This window comes from Rhinichthys klamathensis, unplaced genomic scaffold (genome assembly GCF_029890125.1).
Source record: "Rhinichthys klamathensis goyatoka isolate OS25496 unplaced genomic scaffold, OSU_Roscu_1.1 h1tg000781l_1, whole genome shotgun sequence".
NCBI classification, from domain to species: domain Eukaryota; kingdom Metazoa; phylum Chordata; class Actinopteri; order Cypriniformes; family Leuciscidae; genus Rhinichthys; species Rhinichthys klamathensis.
In genome coordinates, this window is record NW_026607178.1 from 407,060 (window position 1) to 423,306 (window position 16,247).

General features: G+C 36.5%; 1 protein-coding gene across 2 annotated transcripts; it reads left to right on the forward strand.

The window, feature by feature from the left end:
- The first annotated feature begins 810 nt into the window (after positions 1-810).
- tubd1 (tubulin, delta 1) lies at positions 811-15,068 on the forward strand. Of its 2 annotated transcripts, none has more exons than XM_056243196.1 (8): positions 811-1,048; positions 1,132-1,279; positions 1,370-1,496; positions 3,693-3,924; positions 4,014-4,178; positions 4,305-4,433; positions 14,480-14,663; positions 14,760-15,068. In XM_056243196.1, exons 1-8 carry the CDS (start codon positions 898-900, stop codon positions 14,863-14,865), a joined length of 1,242 nt encoding a protein of 413 aa, XP_056099171.1. In that variant the 5' UTR covers positions 811-897; the 3' UTR covers positions 14,866-15,068. The 2 variants fall into 2 exon arrangements, with proteins under 2 accessions (XP_056099171.1, XP_056099169.1); XM_056243194.1 differs by having other exon boundaries at positions 814-1,048; positions 1,370-1,586.
- The last annotated feature ends 1,179 nt before the right edge of the window (positions 15,069-16,247 follow it).

Below are 16,247 nucleotides of genomic sequence, written 5' to 3' on the forward strand. Positions count from 1 at the left end.
TGCAATATACAAAAAAAAAACAAATTCAATTACTTATTACTTACATTGCAATGGTATTATTTTAGAAAAAAAAGTGCTTGTAAAAAATATAAACAAATATTATTATGAAAAAAATATTATTTATCTAATTTTCAGTTTGATTTTGGGGTGAAATATGACCTAAACATGTGCTGCGTGCGTTCACGCCATATATTAATTACCGTAGTGTCATTAGACAACATAAAAATTTTATATCTGGCTTGATATGACAACATGTGACATTCTATTCGGAGCTGATCGAATTTCTATGGCTACACCAGTGGCTACACCATAGATAGACTGTAAAAAAAATAGGGCTACACACAACGATAAATGGTACAGCGGTCACGTGGTACAAAGTAGGAGCTCTCAGAAAAGTATTTTTACAAGTTGAAACCTCGAAATGAGTGATTTCAACATGGCTTAAAACGCAGTGTTTTCGTGACATCTACCATAGTACCCCTAGTACGCAAGTAGAACAAGGATGCCCACAGAAGGTATGTTTTGTGCGCCATCTGATGGTTGTAGAGATGTTTTTCACTGTAGCTCTCACAGTCCCATCATGCATCAGTTCCGACGGGTGCAAAACTGCTCCCGCCTTCAACTGTAGGCACAAATTCTCTTCTTTTACTTTGTAAAAGTTTTTTTGTAAAGTAGTGACTTAATGCTACTTGATATTGTGTATTTCATAGCTTTGTTTCGACTCTCAGTAGAGTAAACTGACATCCAGGCAAGGAATTTGTCACATTGAGTAAAGAGGTAAATGTTACTATAGCTACGCGTTTGGGGAGTTGTGTACTCACATAATGCTATGAGACCGTGTGAGACGTTTGTCGTATCGTTTAATGGGTAATGTGGACAGATAGAGCCCGTTGATAGATGTCGGTTGTAAGCTTACAGTTGGGTCAGTGTGGGAATCAGATCGGACACGAGCTCTTCAGTGTCATAAGCGATGACTCAAATGGACCGAACAGGAAGAAATACAAGCAATGCAGCGATGAGAGATTCTTTTATGAAAGCTCCACTGGAGGTAGGTTCAACACAACTCACTGATGTTTTCTAATACCTCTGTAATATGATATCTATTAAGTTCCCAATGTTTATGTATTACAGAACTTGTGGCACGGTCAGTACTTGTTGATATGGAACCCAAGGTTATCTCTCAAGCAATAGCCAAGGCTTCAAAATCTGGAAGATGGAGGTATGGAGACAAAGCACATTTCTCCCAGAAGCAGGGCTCTGGAAACAACTGGGCAAATGGGTAAGAAGAAAGCTCTTAGTTTGAGCTCTTAATGTTTTTTCATTTGTTTTTTTTTCATGTGTGAGTTCAGTTTACTGTTCTTCTCTGAAGGTTCTGTGTTCATGGACCACGTCATGAAGAGGCAGTAGAGGATATGGTGCGGATGGAGATCGAGCGATGTGATCGTCTTGCAGGGATTTTCACCATGATGAGTGTTGCAGGTGGCACCGGTTCTGGTGTGGGTACCTACATCACTCAACGTTTGAGGGACTTATACCCCCAGTCCTTCATCCTAAATCAAATAACATGGCCCTATGGAGCTGGTGAGGTAGTGAGCTTTTTGTATTTTAATGTATCATTGATGTAGTAGCAGTTGGGTCATTGACATGACAATTGTTTTTGTAGGGATCTATTAATTTGTTCAGAAATGCCTTAAAATGTACGTCATATATTCAATGATTTGAATAGACCTTATATTTTAAACATGTTTTTAATTTATGAATTAGAATTAATTTAGATTTTTATTTTTTTGTCAAAGTCAAAATGTCAGGGTGAAACAACTGTCATGACATCATAATGAAGAAAACAGCTTTGTTAAAAGAATGAAAGTCTTGAAAAGAAAAATTGAAGTATTTTAGCATAGTCAAGGCTCAATGCTAAAGGCCAATTTATACTTCTGCGTCGGGTGCGCGCAGTAGGTACGGCGTAGCATACGCACAGACGCGTACCATACGCCGTACCCTTCGCCGTAACCTGACGCGCACCTCCTCAAAAATGTAACTACACGTCGCGACGACGCGGACCGCAAGATCTGTGATTGGTCGGCTTGGGAGCATCGCGTTTCCTCCTATGTATTTCCGGCGTGTTCTTCTGCACCGCCCGCCATTTTTAAATTCTAAGTACAGCGAAACTGTTAAAAAAACAAAAAAATTACCTTTTCCACCTCGATAAGCTCCAACTCCAACATGATCTGCTCTCTTTCAGTCGACATTGCTTGTAGTAACCTAAACTCAAAACAGCCGCGAGGAATCTTCTTCTTCTTGCCGCGAGGAATCTAAACACAGTGGAACATTAAAACCCTCCGCCGCCAACTAGCGTTTCGGCGCTGTACTGCAGAGCAACGCAGACCTAAACGCAGAAGTATAAATGCTCATGACGGCGTCGCCTACGTCGCCTTTGTACGTAGCTACACTACGGCGTACACTCGACGCAGAAGTATAAATTGGCCTTAAGGCTACTAGGATACTTGCCAAGATGGGCATTTTGATAGCCTGGTTAAAACCAGACCATTCTCAGTTGTAACTGAGTTATGGTCTGGCAAAGCGTCATAGACAAATCATTTCCAGAGGGGCGTCACCAACGGACTTTGCGGATAGACCTAAACCCAATCAGAGCGATGAAGGAGATGACGTATGCAGAGCGGCAGTGTTGTTCTTTGCTCGGTTTTTAACAAAAAGGAAACGTTCAAATCGCCTTAAACAGACGCGATAGCTGATTCGAACGAGTGATGTTCGACGGCGGCATCCATCTTTGTAATGTAGGCTACAAAATCTGCTTCAAAATCCCAGCGCTGTCGTCATCGTGTAAAACGTTTCTGATTGGTGCCTCGATTTCGACGGATTGGAAATGGCCTTGAATGAGCTCTTTGCCAGACTAACTTTCAGAACAATTCTAAATTTTCCGGAAGTTGTCTGGGTTTTCCCAGGCTAGCATTTTGACATAATTTTGTGTGAATTTGTCCATTCAAGCGCAAGAAGATGTGAGAGAGAACTCAGTTCAGCATTCGCACACTGTCTTGAGATTTTCTTCCATGCCTGCTTTCAGACTAATGGAAAGAAAACATCCAAAATAAAATTAAGTGTTGATTTTATTGCACAGTCAAGTACAGTACAGTTATATTTACATACTCCAAACTTTACAGTTTTATTCTTATTTATGTTGTAACTTTTTTTTACACAGTGATTTGTTCATATATCATTCACCTGATTTATATTCCTAAAAACATGGTGAATTTACAGTATTTTCTGATATATGGAGTGATAAAAATAGATCCCAAATCCCCTTCTGTAAGAACCTTTTACTCTAATATGTAAAAAAAAAAAAGATTTTTAAACTTGGCTTCATCCAATGTTCAGATGTCTGTTCTGGAAATGTATGCAAATTAGTGCATATTTAATTACATAATGATGCATTTGCATATTTAAACAACATTTTAGAAAACTTGTCTTAATGTACTGATCAATCAACTGGGGAAGTGTGGTGTCTTGTCTTGCCATGCCATCAAAACTATATTAAACCAACATTAATACAAAGAGTATATTTCTAAGAACTTGGCACACAACTAGATTTTTTCCTTTTCTTTATCATGGACACTCATATTTGGCATTGATCCTTATTCTAATCACTGTTTTTGTGATTCTGTTTTCCTTTCCAGGTGATCGTGCAAAACTACAACTCTGTGCTCACGCTGTCACATCTCTACCAGCTCTCTGATGCTATTCTGGTTCACGAGAATGACACTGTGCACAAAATCTGCAGCCATCTGATGAACATCAAACACATGTCCATCAGCGACATTAATAAGGTGATCGCTCACCAGCTGGGCAGTGTGCTTCAGCCCGCTTATACTGCTGATTCACCCTGCCATTACAACAGAAACCCCATAGGTACAAATACCTCACAGTTCACGTCCAATTTCAGAGAGTCATCAGGCAAAAATGACATTCCTTTACCAGTGTTTATCTGCTGTCTACAGGGGAATTACTGAGTTCTCTGGTGTGTCACCCTGAGTACAAACTGCTCAGCTTGAGTAACATTCCTCAGATGTCCAGCACGTCTCTGGCCTACAGTGTGTTTAACTGGCCTGGTCTACTCAAGCATTTACGTCAAATGCTCATCGCCAGCGCTAGGATGGAAGAAGGTGATGTCACATACTGTATTCATGTAATATTAGGAAGGATGCTTTATGTACGACTCATAACAGAAGAAATGCAAAATATTACTTCATTAATGGTTTTGTGGAACTAAAATGCTTTATTTTTGAAAGGAATCGACTGGACAGTAAACGTCACATCTGGAGGAGAGAGCGTGACAAACAGTAGGCATAAAAGTTTCAATTCGTCACTTGCTAATCTTCTAATACTGCGGGGGAAAGACGTATCTACTGCAGTTACAGGCAAGTAGCCCTTTAATGTACTTCCATCCATTAACAAGCATTTTTAAAGGTACACTGTAACTTTTGGCCCTCTAGCAGTTAAAAAAAAAAAAACTGCTTGCATTTTGCGGAAGAACATTGTTTTGGTTGTGCTTCAGCTCTGCGGGACTGTGTGGATGAACACGGTTATCCTACTGTTCATAAAACATTCACTACTAGGCTTAAGAGATATAACCAGTTTAGATGGAAAGGATCTCAAGCTGACTGAAGAGCTTTACCCATTAATAGACACGGTACTTTCTTGAAAATAAATTTCAGCACTACAACAACCATAATGAAATGAGCATTCACAATAGATAATGCTTTACAATGAACTCTGTTAGAGAGCTACATTTGGCAATTTATCTGTAGGATAAAATACTTTAACTGTTGAGTAATAAAAACGCCATCTCCGTGTCGCTTTTACAACATTTCAAATCCCTCAGTTCATGCCATCTCTGAAAAGCCAAGCCAATGTTGATTCTTGTGTTAATATAAGCTCTGTCGCGTTCTCTTTTTGCCAGCGGACTCTCCTCTGTTCAGAGTTTGTTTTAAACTCGGAGGTTCGAGATTTAGCTGCTCCATGTCGACCTTTAGGCCGTTTATGCCGAGTTCAGACTGCACGATTTTCAAAGTAGTCGGGTCACTGCTGCTGTGTTCACACTGAACAATGGCTCGGCGACAGGAGGTTTCACACTGCATGACTTTACAAAAGAAAGTATCGCCGACAACTTCTGCCTGGTCCACAAACTACGTTTCACAACCTAACACACGCGAGAAGTGATAAGGAAATAACGCAAGATCATGCGTGCGTGAGACTCAAATTGATATTAAAAATGATAGCCTGCAAGAAGCTTGCGATCCCAATTGACCGTTCGCAAAAGCCACGTCCCCTAGTTATTGTTACTATGCCCATCAAACAATTGAGAACCAGACACATACCCATGGCTGGGTTGAGCTCCATACCTATTGGTATAAGTGATTGGTTTTGGAGTAATGCAGCAGACATATCCTCCAGGGCTGCAGAAAGGGATGCAATATGCAGCGGAGGGACATGTCCAAAATGTTAAAATAAGCAAAGACGGGAATATTACAACAATCGAGGCAAAGGTGTACTGGTCTCAGTCCAAGAATGAGAAACCTCACGACCTCTTCTTGCAATGCAACCAGCACAGCCTTGTGGTAACAATGCTAGATGAAACCACAACTGTTAAGTTCAGTTTTACAGATTTTAAAACCTCCAGTGACCGTCAACCTCTTGCTAAATTATCTCCGTCGATAGCAATATGTGCTCGACAGGCTAACAGCTACCTTACAGGCTGCCTGAATTTCCTACGGAATAATAAAGTATCTAATGTTCTAACTTTACTACTTTCGATAATAATGCTATATAGAACCACAACTGTTAACTTAAGTCCAGTTTTACAGATTGTATGTACTTAGCTACTTAAACTACTAATTGATATGCTAACTAAGTTAGCTCGCTAGCTTTACTTAACTTAGAGCAGACATATGTGGGTGATTCTCACGAAAGCTTGGTTTTAAAAATTTCAAACATGAAAATTAAAAAATGCTTGAATTAACAAAAAAACAATTCAGACATTAAAAACAAAGTCTGGAGAATTTGTGAACATTAATTTAAAAATATTTACTTACAATTTAAGACCTTTTTGAGCATAATTTCCAAAACAAGTCCCAAAAAATCTAATTACCGCAACAGTCTGAAAACATCAACACTGTTAGAAAATAAAATAAATTTTCACATTTTTAAAAATGGATTATTAACAGTCATGCACAGTTACTTAAAAATCTGAAATAATATTTATTTTTAAATTAGCATTATTTAAATTTTTTGTTTATTTCTCTCATTACCGCAACACCTTCCACAATTTACAACCTTTTTTTATATATATTTTAATGAAACCTGACACATTTTCAAAATGATGTGACAAACCTGAAAGAACATAATGTGTAGATACTGTACACACATTTAAAAGTAAACTACAAATTTTATATTAATTAAATTAACATTTAATGATCATCTGTTGCGGTAATGAAACATAGGTTTTGGAAATGAGGTTGATTATTTCGGTAATGATAATAAGTTTACTATGTCTAGATTTAATGTAGAAAAATGTATAATATATGCAAAATCATGGATTCAATTTCAAATCTGTTTTATTTTGTAGTGCTTCAATATATAACATTAGCAACAACAACAACAAAAAATACAAAAATAAATAACTTTAATATTCGTAAAACAATAACTTATAACTTTAATATTTGTCAAAGTGTTTCAGAGAGGGAAAAACCTCTTCATTCTTCAACCTCTTCATAAGGTAAATGCCTACTGTTGGAAACATTTGTCAATGTATACACCTGGCTGCACAGAATAGATGATTAGGAGATGAATGAAAGGAAAATATTGCCAAAAAAGAAGATGAGAAAGTATTTACAACATAAAAAGTTAGTTTTTACTGAATCTTTCTTTTTAACGAATGTAGAGGGAATAGTATAGCTGTTCTTAAATACAAATACAAGCATCCACTACATTACATGAGCTTGGCATTTACAATAACTCATTTTGATTTGGTAGGCTAATTGGATAAATAGTCTAATTCTTAGGATAAGGAGAAAAAGAAATGCAAAATCATTGCACAAATGTAATTGTGCCATGTGCACTGTAAAACCTAACAGTAATATGTACTAAATAGAATTGAGTTCACTGCACTCAAATATTACTGAAACTTGAATGACTGAAACAGAACTCAAACTGAATGAGTTATAGAACATTTCTAGATACCAGAATGATAATTGAATAATAATTGTATAATTAAGTGGTGATTGAGCATTAGTGATGAACACCTGCTGTTAACAAGCAGAATCACCGAAGGAAAAGAGAAATACAAAAACTACAACTGACTTTCAGCCACAGCCTTAGATGAAATCAACTGAAGATAAAAGATGTTAAACCTCTGAAGATCTCAACAGAGGAGGATTAAACAACTCCACAAACAGCATTACCAGCTTCACTTATTATTAACCAGTTTGACTTTATTACTGCCATTGGTCTACAGAAGTTCTTATTAGAAATAACAGAGGTTTAGAAGTTGAGGATTTGAGTTTCGTTTAAGGTCACCATGATGGAGATCGGCGTTTGCTTTAGTTGTGCTCTTGTCCCTTGACTTTTGCATACAAGTTTGTCTTTGGCTTCTGTAACAGTGTTTATAAAACAAATATGGCACAAAAGTCAAGGGAAAGTATGAATGGGTGTTGATTGTTAAAGATTCATGATGACAATCATCATTTAGTGACGTGATTCACTGATCTCATTCAGAGACTAATCTCTGATTAAAAGGGCAACATTACATTTGTTTTATTCAAAACTGTGATTCTACAAGTAAGTGAGACTGTTGTGACTAGGGCTGTGCGATATGACGATATATATCGGATGGACGATATAAAAAGCCTATCGTTTCATATTATGCCATATCGTTTATATCGTGGTGTCGCAAAAAAACATTGTTTACGGCAAAAATTTGGATGACTGCAATCTTTCACGCCACCATGGGGATGCAGGCAGAAACGTGAATAACAGCATGAATGAAGGGGTGACAGAACCGGGTGTTTCCGAGCAGGAGAAGAACCAGCCAGAACAAACCGAGGAGCTCGTTCCTAAACGAGGGGCTAGATGGTTTGGTTAACTTTCTATTTGTTGTATTGACCATTTTAGGGTGGTTTGGATAAATAAACGCCAGTCTCAAATAGAGGCCTGGTCTGTTTTTTAGTTTCGGTTTGTATTTAATCTTCTAAAACCCGTCAGATCGTCTGTTTAAACCAGTTCTGTGGTGCAGATTGCGCGCATCTGGGCGGAGTTGTTAGCGCAAGCAGAGTTAGCGGAGGCCGGAGAGAGAAGGAGATCGTTTTAAAGGGTATAGCCTTCATTCTTTCTTGTTGATGTGTTTCGGGCAACAAGTTCATAGGCTCGATGGATATTACCAGTAATGTATTGTTCAGCCCATGGCTGTCACATCGTTTCGTTTTTTTTAATTCTGCCAATAATCTAAAAGCTATGGTTATAGTAAATGTACAATTATCGTTATGTATATACTGACTTCACCCTGTGCTGCAACATACATTTAGTTGTACATTCATTTACAGAAATCAGCTGGTTGAATTCAAATTGATGCTGTTATTATCGGATTTTCAGGTGATATTCCCAATTCATTCAGTTAACGGACGCTCTGAGGTAAAGTGTTCAGACTGCAGACTAAGCAACGATTGTATTTAATTGTACAGTACTATCATAACATAGTACAGACATGATCTTAATTCCATAATGTCCTTAAACATAACAATTTGCTGGCCATAAACTGACAGCGCGTGTCCGGTGTGCGATACCTCGAGTTGCTATAGACACGGCGCGCGCGCTTCTCGTCCGGTGAGCGACCCCCTTTAGACATAATAAAGTAGCCTAGGCTAATTCTTAGATTAACGGATTTGTTAAACACAATTATAAATAAAACGTAATCTTCGTTATCTCAAGGCCTACACTAAATGAAAGGCCTGTCTCATAGACGCCTGCCTCAAATACAAGCCGGTGCAGTTCGGCGATTTGGGAAAATAAAAGCCCGGGCTATTATTTGAAGTTTTACAGTATATCGTGATATATATCGTTATCGGGATATGAGATGACTTCTATCGTGATATGAGATTTTGGTCATATCGCCCAGCCCTAGTTGTGACCATCAGATATTATGCAAGACTTTACAAACAGTTTGTGCAGAAAAAGTTTCACAGAAAATGTATTGAATTACCAAGACTCACACAGACATCAAGAATCCGCATATGAATCTCAACAATGGTGACCATTAAAAAAATGACTCATGCTGCAATGCATGCTGGGTACTAGCATTATACAAAACTTATCCATGGCTCCCAGCATGAATTATTCTTCTAATGGTCACCATTGTTGAGAATCATATGATGATTCTTGATGTATGTGTAAGTCAGCATGATACCATGATTATTGAAATCTGATTGTCACAACAATGGACCTTACAGTAGAATCACAGTTCTATTATAATGTATAATACAAGTAATACATCACCTGTTTATTCAGATATTAGGCTATAAAAAAGATCAGGGAATCAAGTCACTAATTGATGATTTTCATCATCAAAACACAACCATCAACACATGATCATATTTCCTTTTGGCTTTTGTGCTATAACAAATGTGTTTTATAAACACTCAGTTTCAGCAGCCAGAGAAAATCTGGTGTTATAAAGTCAAGGGTCAAGAGCCCAACTAAAGCAAACACTGACCACTATCATGGAGTCTTTAAATGAAACAATACATCATCATCATCATCATCTAAGCCTCTGTTCATTCTCAATTGCAACTTATGTAGATGTCTGACAGAAATAAAGTCAATCTGGTCAGTAATAAGTGAAGCAGGTGATGCTGTTTGTGGAGTTGTTTAATCCTCCTCTGCTGAGATCTTCACAGATGTAATGTCGTCTTTTATCTTCATTTGATTTCCTCTAAGACTGTGTCTGAAGACAGTTGTAGTTCTTGTGTTTCTCTTTCCTTCTGTGATTCTGCTTGTTAACAGCAGGTGTTCATCACTAATGCTCAATAATCACTAAATTAATCACTTAATTCTTGACTGCAATGTATATCTACTTTTAGTGAACTCAACTGAAATAATTTCAGAGTACTCATAACTATTGTTTTCATCAACTTTGAATTGAGGCAATCGGTTTCCTCAAATGAAATGAGTTAGCTTAACTTATTGTATTTTACTTTATGTGTAATATTGTGAGCTACCAGTAACTGCAAGTACTCGGAGTTCATTTAAAGTTTGTCATTTCACTGTTTTTACTCAATATAGTGAAGTTTCAGCTATATAAAGTATTTAAATGCAGTGTAAAGTTTAATTGTGTATTAAGAAATATCATTGTTTTAGTGGACTCGATTAAAATAAGTTCAGAGTACTCATAACTATTGTTTTTATAAACTTAATTGAATTGAGGCAATCGGTTTCCTCAAATGAAATTAGTTAGCTTAACTTGTTGGGTTTTACAGTGAACGGAAGCACAAATAAATACAATAGAATAAAGATACAACTGAAATAAAGAGTGCTTCAAGTTTTTCAGGTAGATCTAACAGAAGTTTTCAGGAACAGGAATACTATCAACTATAATTATTACAATATTATTACACAATTATTAATTAAAACTATTGAAGTTTTTTAAGTGTTTTATTAATATGAATGACGTTTTGCTGCAGATTTATTTATTTATATAGCCCTGTTATAGTAGTGGATAAAAGGCTGTGTGTGTGTGGGTGTACGCTCATGTACATTTCCTAGCCCTGTAGAGTGTTTATTGCTGATTACACCTGCAACATCTCCAAACCTAACCTCTCTCTCTCCTTCTGTACTCCTCGAGCAGTGGTTGCTGTATAATTTTTCCCTGAACTTTGTCAACATGGCTAAAACTTTTTTTTTCTCACTTGCTGACTGCCAACAATGAAACAAATCATGAAGCAAAATATCAACAGTTAGAAAAAATATTTAAATTCATATTAAATCCATAAGGTATATTTAAAAGTAGTACACAATGATTAAATTCTCATTTCCGAAACAGAAGTTCTCTCTACCGCAACTGGCCTTAAATGGTTGCAGTGTATGAGAATGGTGTTTCGGAGGATGAGGTGCCTTGGTATGTTTTGCTAACAATAGAGAATCCATGATGACTTTGCTAATCTTTTACTCAGTGCATATAATTAGACATTAATGAAGTACAATTTTATAAAAAATTGTAAATCTAACAATTTTCTAAACATAGAAAACTACTTGTTTCGGTAATGATAATCAATATGTCGTGTACACATTCTGACAAGTGAATATTTTACATTTAATTGGAGAAATATAAAGAGATCTTCTTACCTAGTAGCCATCTTGAAGGAACTGGCCCATGTGCTTCTTTATTCAAAATCAAACTTTATTTAAATTCTGAATGTGCGTTTTAACAGTCCTCAAAAAATGTTATGGAGGATGAGAACCGCAGTCATGGACACATCATTTTCCTAGTTTTTTACATTATTATTATACATGAATATTCAGTAAATTATTTTTTCTATCATCTGAAATAATCTAGTAGAACATCCATTTATTTTTTTTCTGATTTATTTTTATTTTAATTTGTTTAAATTACATCATAACATACATTCAGTTAAGTTGGACGCATTACGGTAATGATAATTTTCGCAGAAAATACAGTAAAATAGAAAATAAAATTATTCCCATGTTGAAATTACACATTGTGCAAGGTAGAGATCAGTATTGTCTTTATTGTGATGCTTTTTTATATTACTAAATAACATGTTTAATATTTAAAATCATTAGTGCCGTGGTGTTTTAATGGTTTCGTGAGAATCACCCATGTATGCTTATTAATCTTCGAGGCATTTAGCTGTGGGTGAGGTCTCCCACACTGCTTAATCCATTGCAGGGCTCTAGAGTGCGACCAATTTGGTCGCATATGCGACCAAAATTTGTGTGCGACTAAATTTTTTCCTAGGTCGCACCAGTGCACCTAACCTTCTCGCATGATCGCATCCGTTGCCTCTCAACAAACGAGTCTTTTGTTCTCCTTGCACGCATGGTTGGATCATATCGTGGTCTAAACCAATCAGAGATAGAGATTGGGCTGGTCTTTGCCTCTGATTGGCTGTGGTTCAGATATTCCTGTAGGACTAAAATGCTCCGTGCTGTCTGTGTGATTGAAATAAATTGCGACGTGAGCACCAGAGAATCAGTTACGGCAATCAGCAGCATCAGCTAAATAAACGCAAGAAAACAGACGACGAAGAAACTTCGCCTACAAAAAAATGTAGGCTACTTGAACTAGGTAAAAAATATTGATTTCTCGATTTTAATCGATTCTCATTTTACGAACCATTTGGCTATGCTGTTTTCAGTTGATGAATGAATGGAACATTGTAGCGAGCATCCCATCCAATAAATCGCAATAATCTTTGTGCTTTGTTACTATTGATATGAAACAAAGTCTCAGATTTCAAATTAGGTCCATTTTCTTATGAAATTCAAAAACATAAATATAGTGTTTTGACGCTGTTGCGTGAGATCGCTCTGGCTCAGCTCAGCCCCAGAGAAGCAGCAGCGCGGAGTGCACATGATCTTCTCTTCCGCCTTAATAATACCAGTTACAGCGCGAAATAAACATGAACGAGCATCTGAAAGTGTGCTAAAAGATAGAGTACAACTTATCGAAATCCGTATCTTTCACATGGAATCGCTCAATCAGTGTTTCAACCGTGGAAAGACGTCAGTAAAACGCTTGTAAACAATGTCATGTAACGTCACATTTACCTCAGAAAAAACATATCCAGTGCCCATAAACTCGTTAGCTAGCTAGAAAAATTAACTCTAGGGAGGAGCATTTTGCCAAATATATGCACCATATTGCATATTCATTATAAATTTTTAATGTTTTTCAATATTTAATGCATGTTGTTTGAAAAAATCTGGCAAGTTTTTATGCAGCCACCATTTAAATGTTTACATTTCATATAACTTTATTATTATAAAAATAAATAAGTGTAATTTAAGTGTTTGTGTACAAATCAGGTAATTTTTACCTTCAATATTATAGTAGGCTAATGAAGCATAGTGGGCTACAACTGACTCCCAGTTTACAGCATTAGTTAAGAGATTTGTTTTCCTTGAGAAAATTTGCCATGTATTGTACCTGATATCCAAAATAATCAATATTGAATCGAATTGTGAAATTTGTGTCAATACCCTGTCCTAACTTGAACAATGTAAAAACAGCACTTTAAATGTTTTTTTTTTTAAAGATTAACATTTTTATATACAGTATAATTGTGCTTAAAAAAAATGTATTATTATTATTCTTGTTTAAAAGCATTTACATATATATATGAATGTATATGGAGCGTGATAAAAAGGTGACCTTGAAATTGTGGCGTTAAAGGCGACGCGAGACGAGGAAAAATTTTAGTGCACCTAAATTTTGTGCTGGTGCACCTAAATAAAAAAGTTAGGCACACCAGTGCAACCAAGGCAAAAAGTTAGTCTGGAGCCCTGCATTGTCGGCATCTTTCCTCTTGGGCTTTGGAAAGGCGGGGGGGAAAAAACGACCCCTCCCTCTAAACTTTTGGGGTACCTGGAGTCAGACTTGCAGGTGCCATAGGCGCATCGTTTCACCATCTTGCTGAAATCGCAATGTTTGACGGGGGTCCTTCTCCTTAGTTACAGTTGCTGAGCTATGATTGAACGAGGACCATTCGAGGGCGGGGTTTTGCGAACGGTCAATTGTCTGTGCGCTGATTTGCAGTGAAAAGGAGAATTATTGACAGGAATATTTGAAAAAAAAAAAAACAGATTATGCAGGAGGAAATGGTTGGGGAGACGAGAGCAAGGATTATATGTTCTGCAAAGAGAGTTGGGGGGTAAAACAATTTATTTTGAAATGTGCTGCTGGTCAAGCAAATGTATAGGCTACTATATAATTGTAAATATATCTATTAAAATACTGATATTCTGGTCTAACTCCTCCCCGAATAATCCTGCTGTCCTGTATCTTGCTCTCTCATTGGCTATCGGTCATCGCCGATGTAGTTTTCGGTCAGAATTCGGTCACACGGCAGGATTTTGAATCGCCGCCAAAATCGGGGCTAAAATCATGCAGTCTGAACTCGGCTTTAGACAACTAACCAATGCCAGTCCCACAGCATTCACACGTCAAAGTAGCCGGAGCAACTTTTCTCTATTTACAGATATGACGAGACACGCACGGACAAGTGAATGTACGCAATTTCCCATGAAAACAGTCCCGTCAGCCTGCGTCAGGTCTAAAATATTAACACTTATGATAGTCTTACCATAGTGAATCAGGGTAAGACAGTGGTTCTCAAACTTTTTTGGTCACATAAGGTGGATAGGAAACTAACATGAAAAATACTTTAATCAACAGATGGTTTTAAGGATCCTGCGTTATATGTGCCGTGGCTTAAAACAGAAAATTGTTTCAGCACATGGAACTCCCCTGTAGCTTTCAATGGATATGAAAAGTCTGCCACTTTGGTCAGTAACAGCCAGTACCTTTTAAAACCACTGGACAATATAGTCAGGAAGGCTTGGAACATGTTTGCCTCAAGGTGAGACATACAGTAGCATTAATACTGGAAACATTTCTGTAGTGTCTTTTTTTATTTTTTAAATGCTATTTTTTTTCTTCTTTTTTTCCCCTGTAGGGCTTATGTTCATCAGTATACAAAGTTTGGAATCTCTGAGGAGGATTTTCTGGACAGTTTTACTGCACTAGAGCAGATCATCTCCAGCTACACACACCTATCATAGTCGGTTTATCATAAAGATTTGACAATACGGATTCCATATTATATGATTTAACTGGCCTCTGGAGAAATATATTTGTTAAAATAGGGCAGTTAAATTTATCATTTTGTGATATACAAATATTTGTTTATCTAACTTTACCATAGATCATTTATTTGAATAATTTAAATATATTTTAATGAAATAAAAGCAATGTTTAATTGTGATGCTAATTCATTTTTTCAAGCCACTTATGAATAACCATTCTGCACTGTCTGCATAAGAAAGTTGAACTGGAAAAATAAGACTTTCAAAATGTCTTAGTTTGCCCCCCCCCCCCCCTGGGTTTGCTCCATGATTACAGATTGCCTGCATTTCATTAGTATTGCCAATAATTTGTTTTGTTTTTATTTGTCTTTGATTATCTATGATTACTGATTATACAATTAATGATTGTCAGGTTTTTAGTGTTTCTGATTCTAACTTTTTTTGGTATTTCTCTGGAATTGTTTTTGTATATGTAATACAAAATATTGATTACCAATTACAATTGTTTTTTTTAGTATTACCCATTTTTGTTTTTGGTATATTGCTTTTTATACATATTTAATCGTTTGTATATTGCAATTGAATAAGTTATTATATTTTGAGTTATTGGATATTGAATAAATCTCTGAGAGATGTAACATACAACAATAGTAGCCGGAGAGAGGGGAGGGCGGTTGTTGTTTAACCGCCACGCGGTCACGTGGTTTAATAGCTCGGCACCATAGACTGTAAAAAACATAGACATAATATATATTTATTATGTCTATGGTAAAAAAAATAGCTCGGCACAATCAATCTCTTTGAAAAAAAACAATATAGACAGCAGTTTCACAATTTTTCAACGGCTCTGGTAAATACATTCTGCAGCATTATTACGTAACAAGATAATGAACAGTCAAATTGTACAGCAGAGGGTGGAATACTGCGATAGATGGATGGAATCTGCATTATCCTGAATTAATCTGCAAGTGTAGTAGAAAAAGACGATTCATCAATGAGCCGTCACAAACAACAAAAGAGCCCCATTTAAAAAAACAATGACGCTTTTGAATTCGCACTGAAGAAGTGTTCACATATGGCCCCCATCCAACTGTCATGCTTTGTTGCTAATGGTGAAAAAAAATGAGGGGGAAAAACACTAGTAACACTATAAAGTGCTTTTTAGTCAGTGGGGAAAAACTCAAACACGTGTGACAAACACAATGCTTTTTATTGTGATAATGAAATGTAAAATATATAATTGGCCTTGACATCTTTCTCCTAAAGAAATAGCTGAACGCAACAAAAAAATAGAGTGATTGATCTTACACTACATTTATAAAAGCTAAATATTTGTTGTACTTAAATATGTTCGCATA

What these genes read in the sequence shown, in the direction of transcription:
- tubd1 (XM_056243194.1), top strand. Translation starts at nt 898, where the DNA reads ATGTCGGTTGTAAGCTTACAGTTGGGTCAGTGTGGGAATCAGATCGGA. An exon ending in TTACAACAGAAACCCCATAG is followed by an intron (nt 3,925 to 4,013) that starts GTACAAATACCT and finishes TGCTGTCTACAG; the next exon opens with GGGAATTACTGAGTTCTCTG. An exon ending in TGGAACATGTTTGCCTCAAG is followed by an intron (nt 14,664 to 14,759) that starts GTGAGACATACA and finishes TTTCCCCTGTAG; the next exon opens with GGCTTATGTTCATCAGTATA.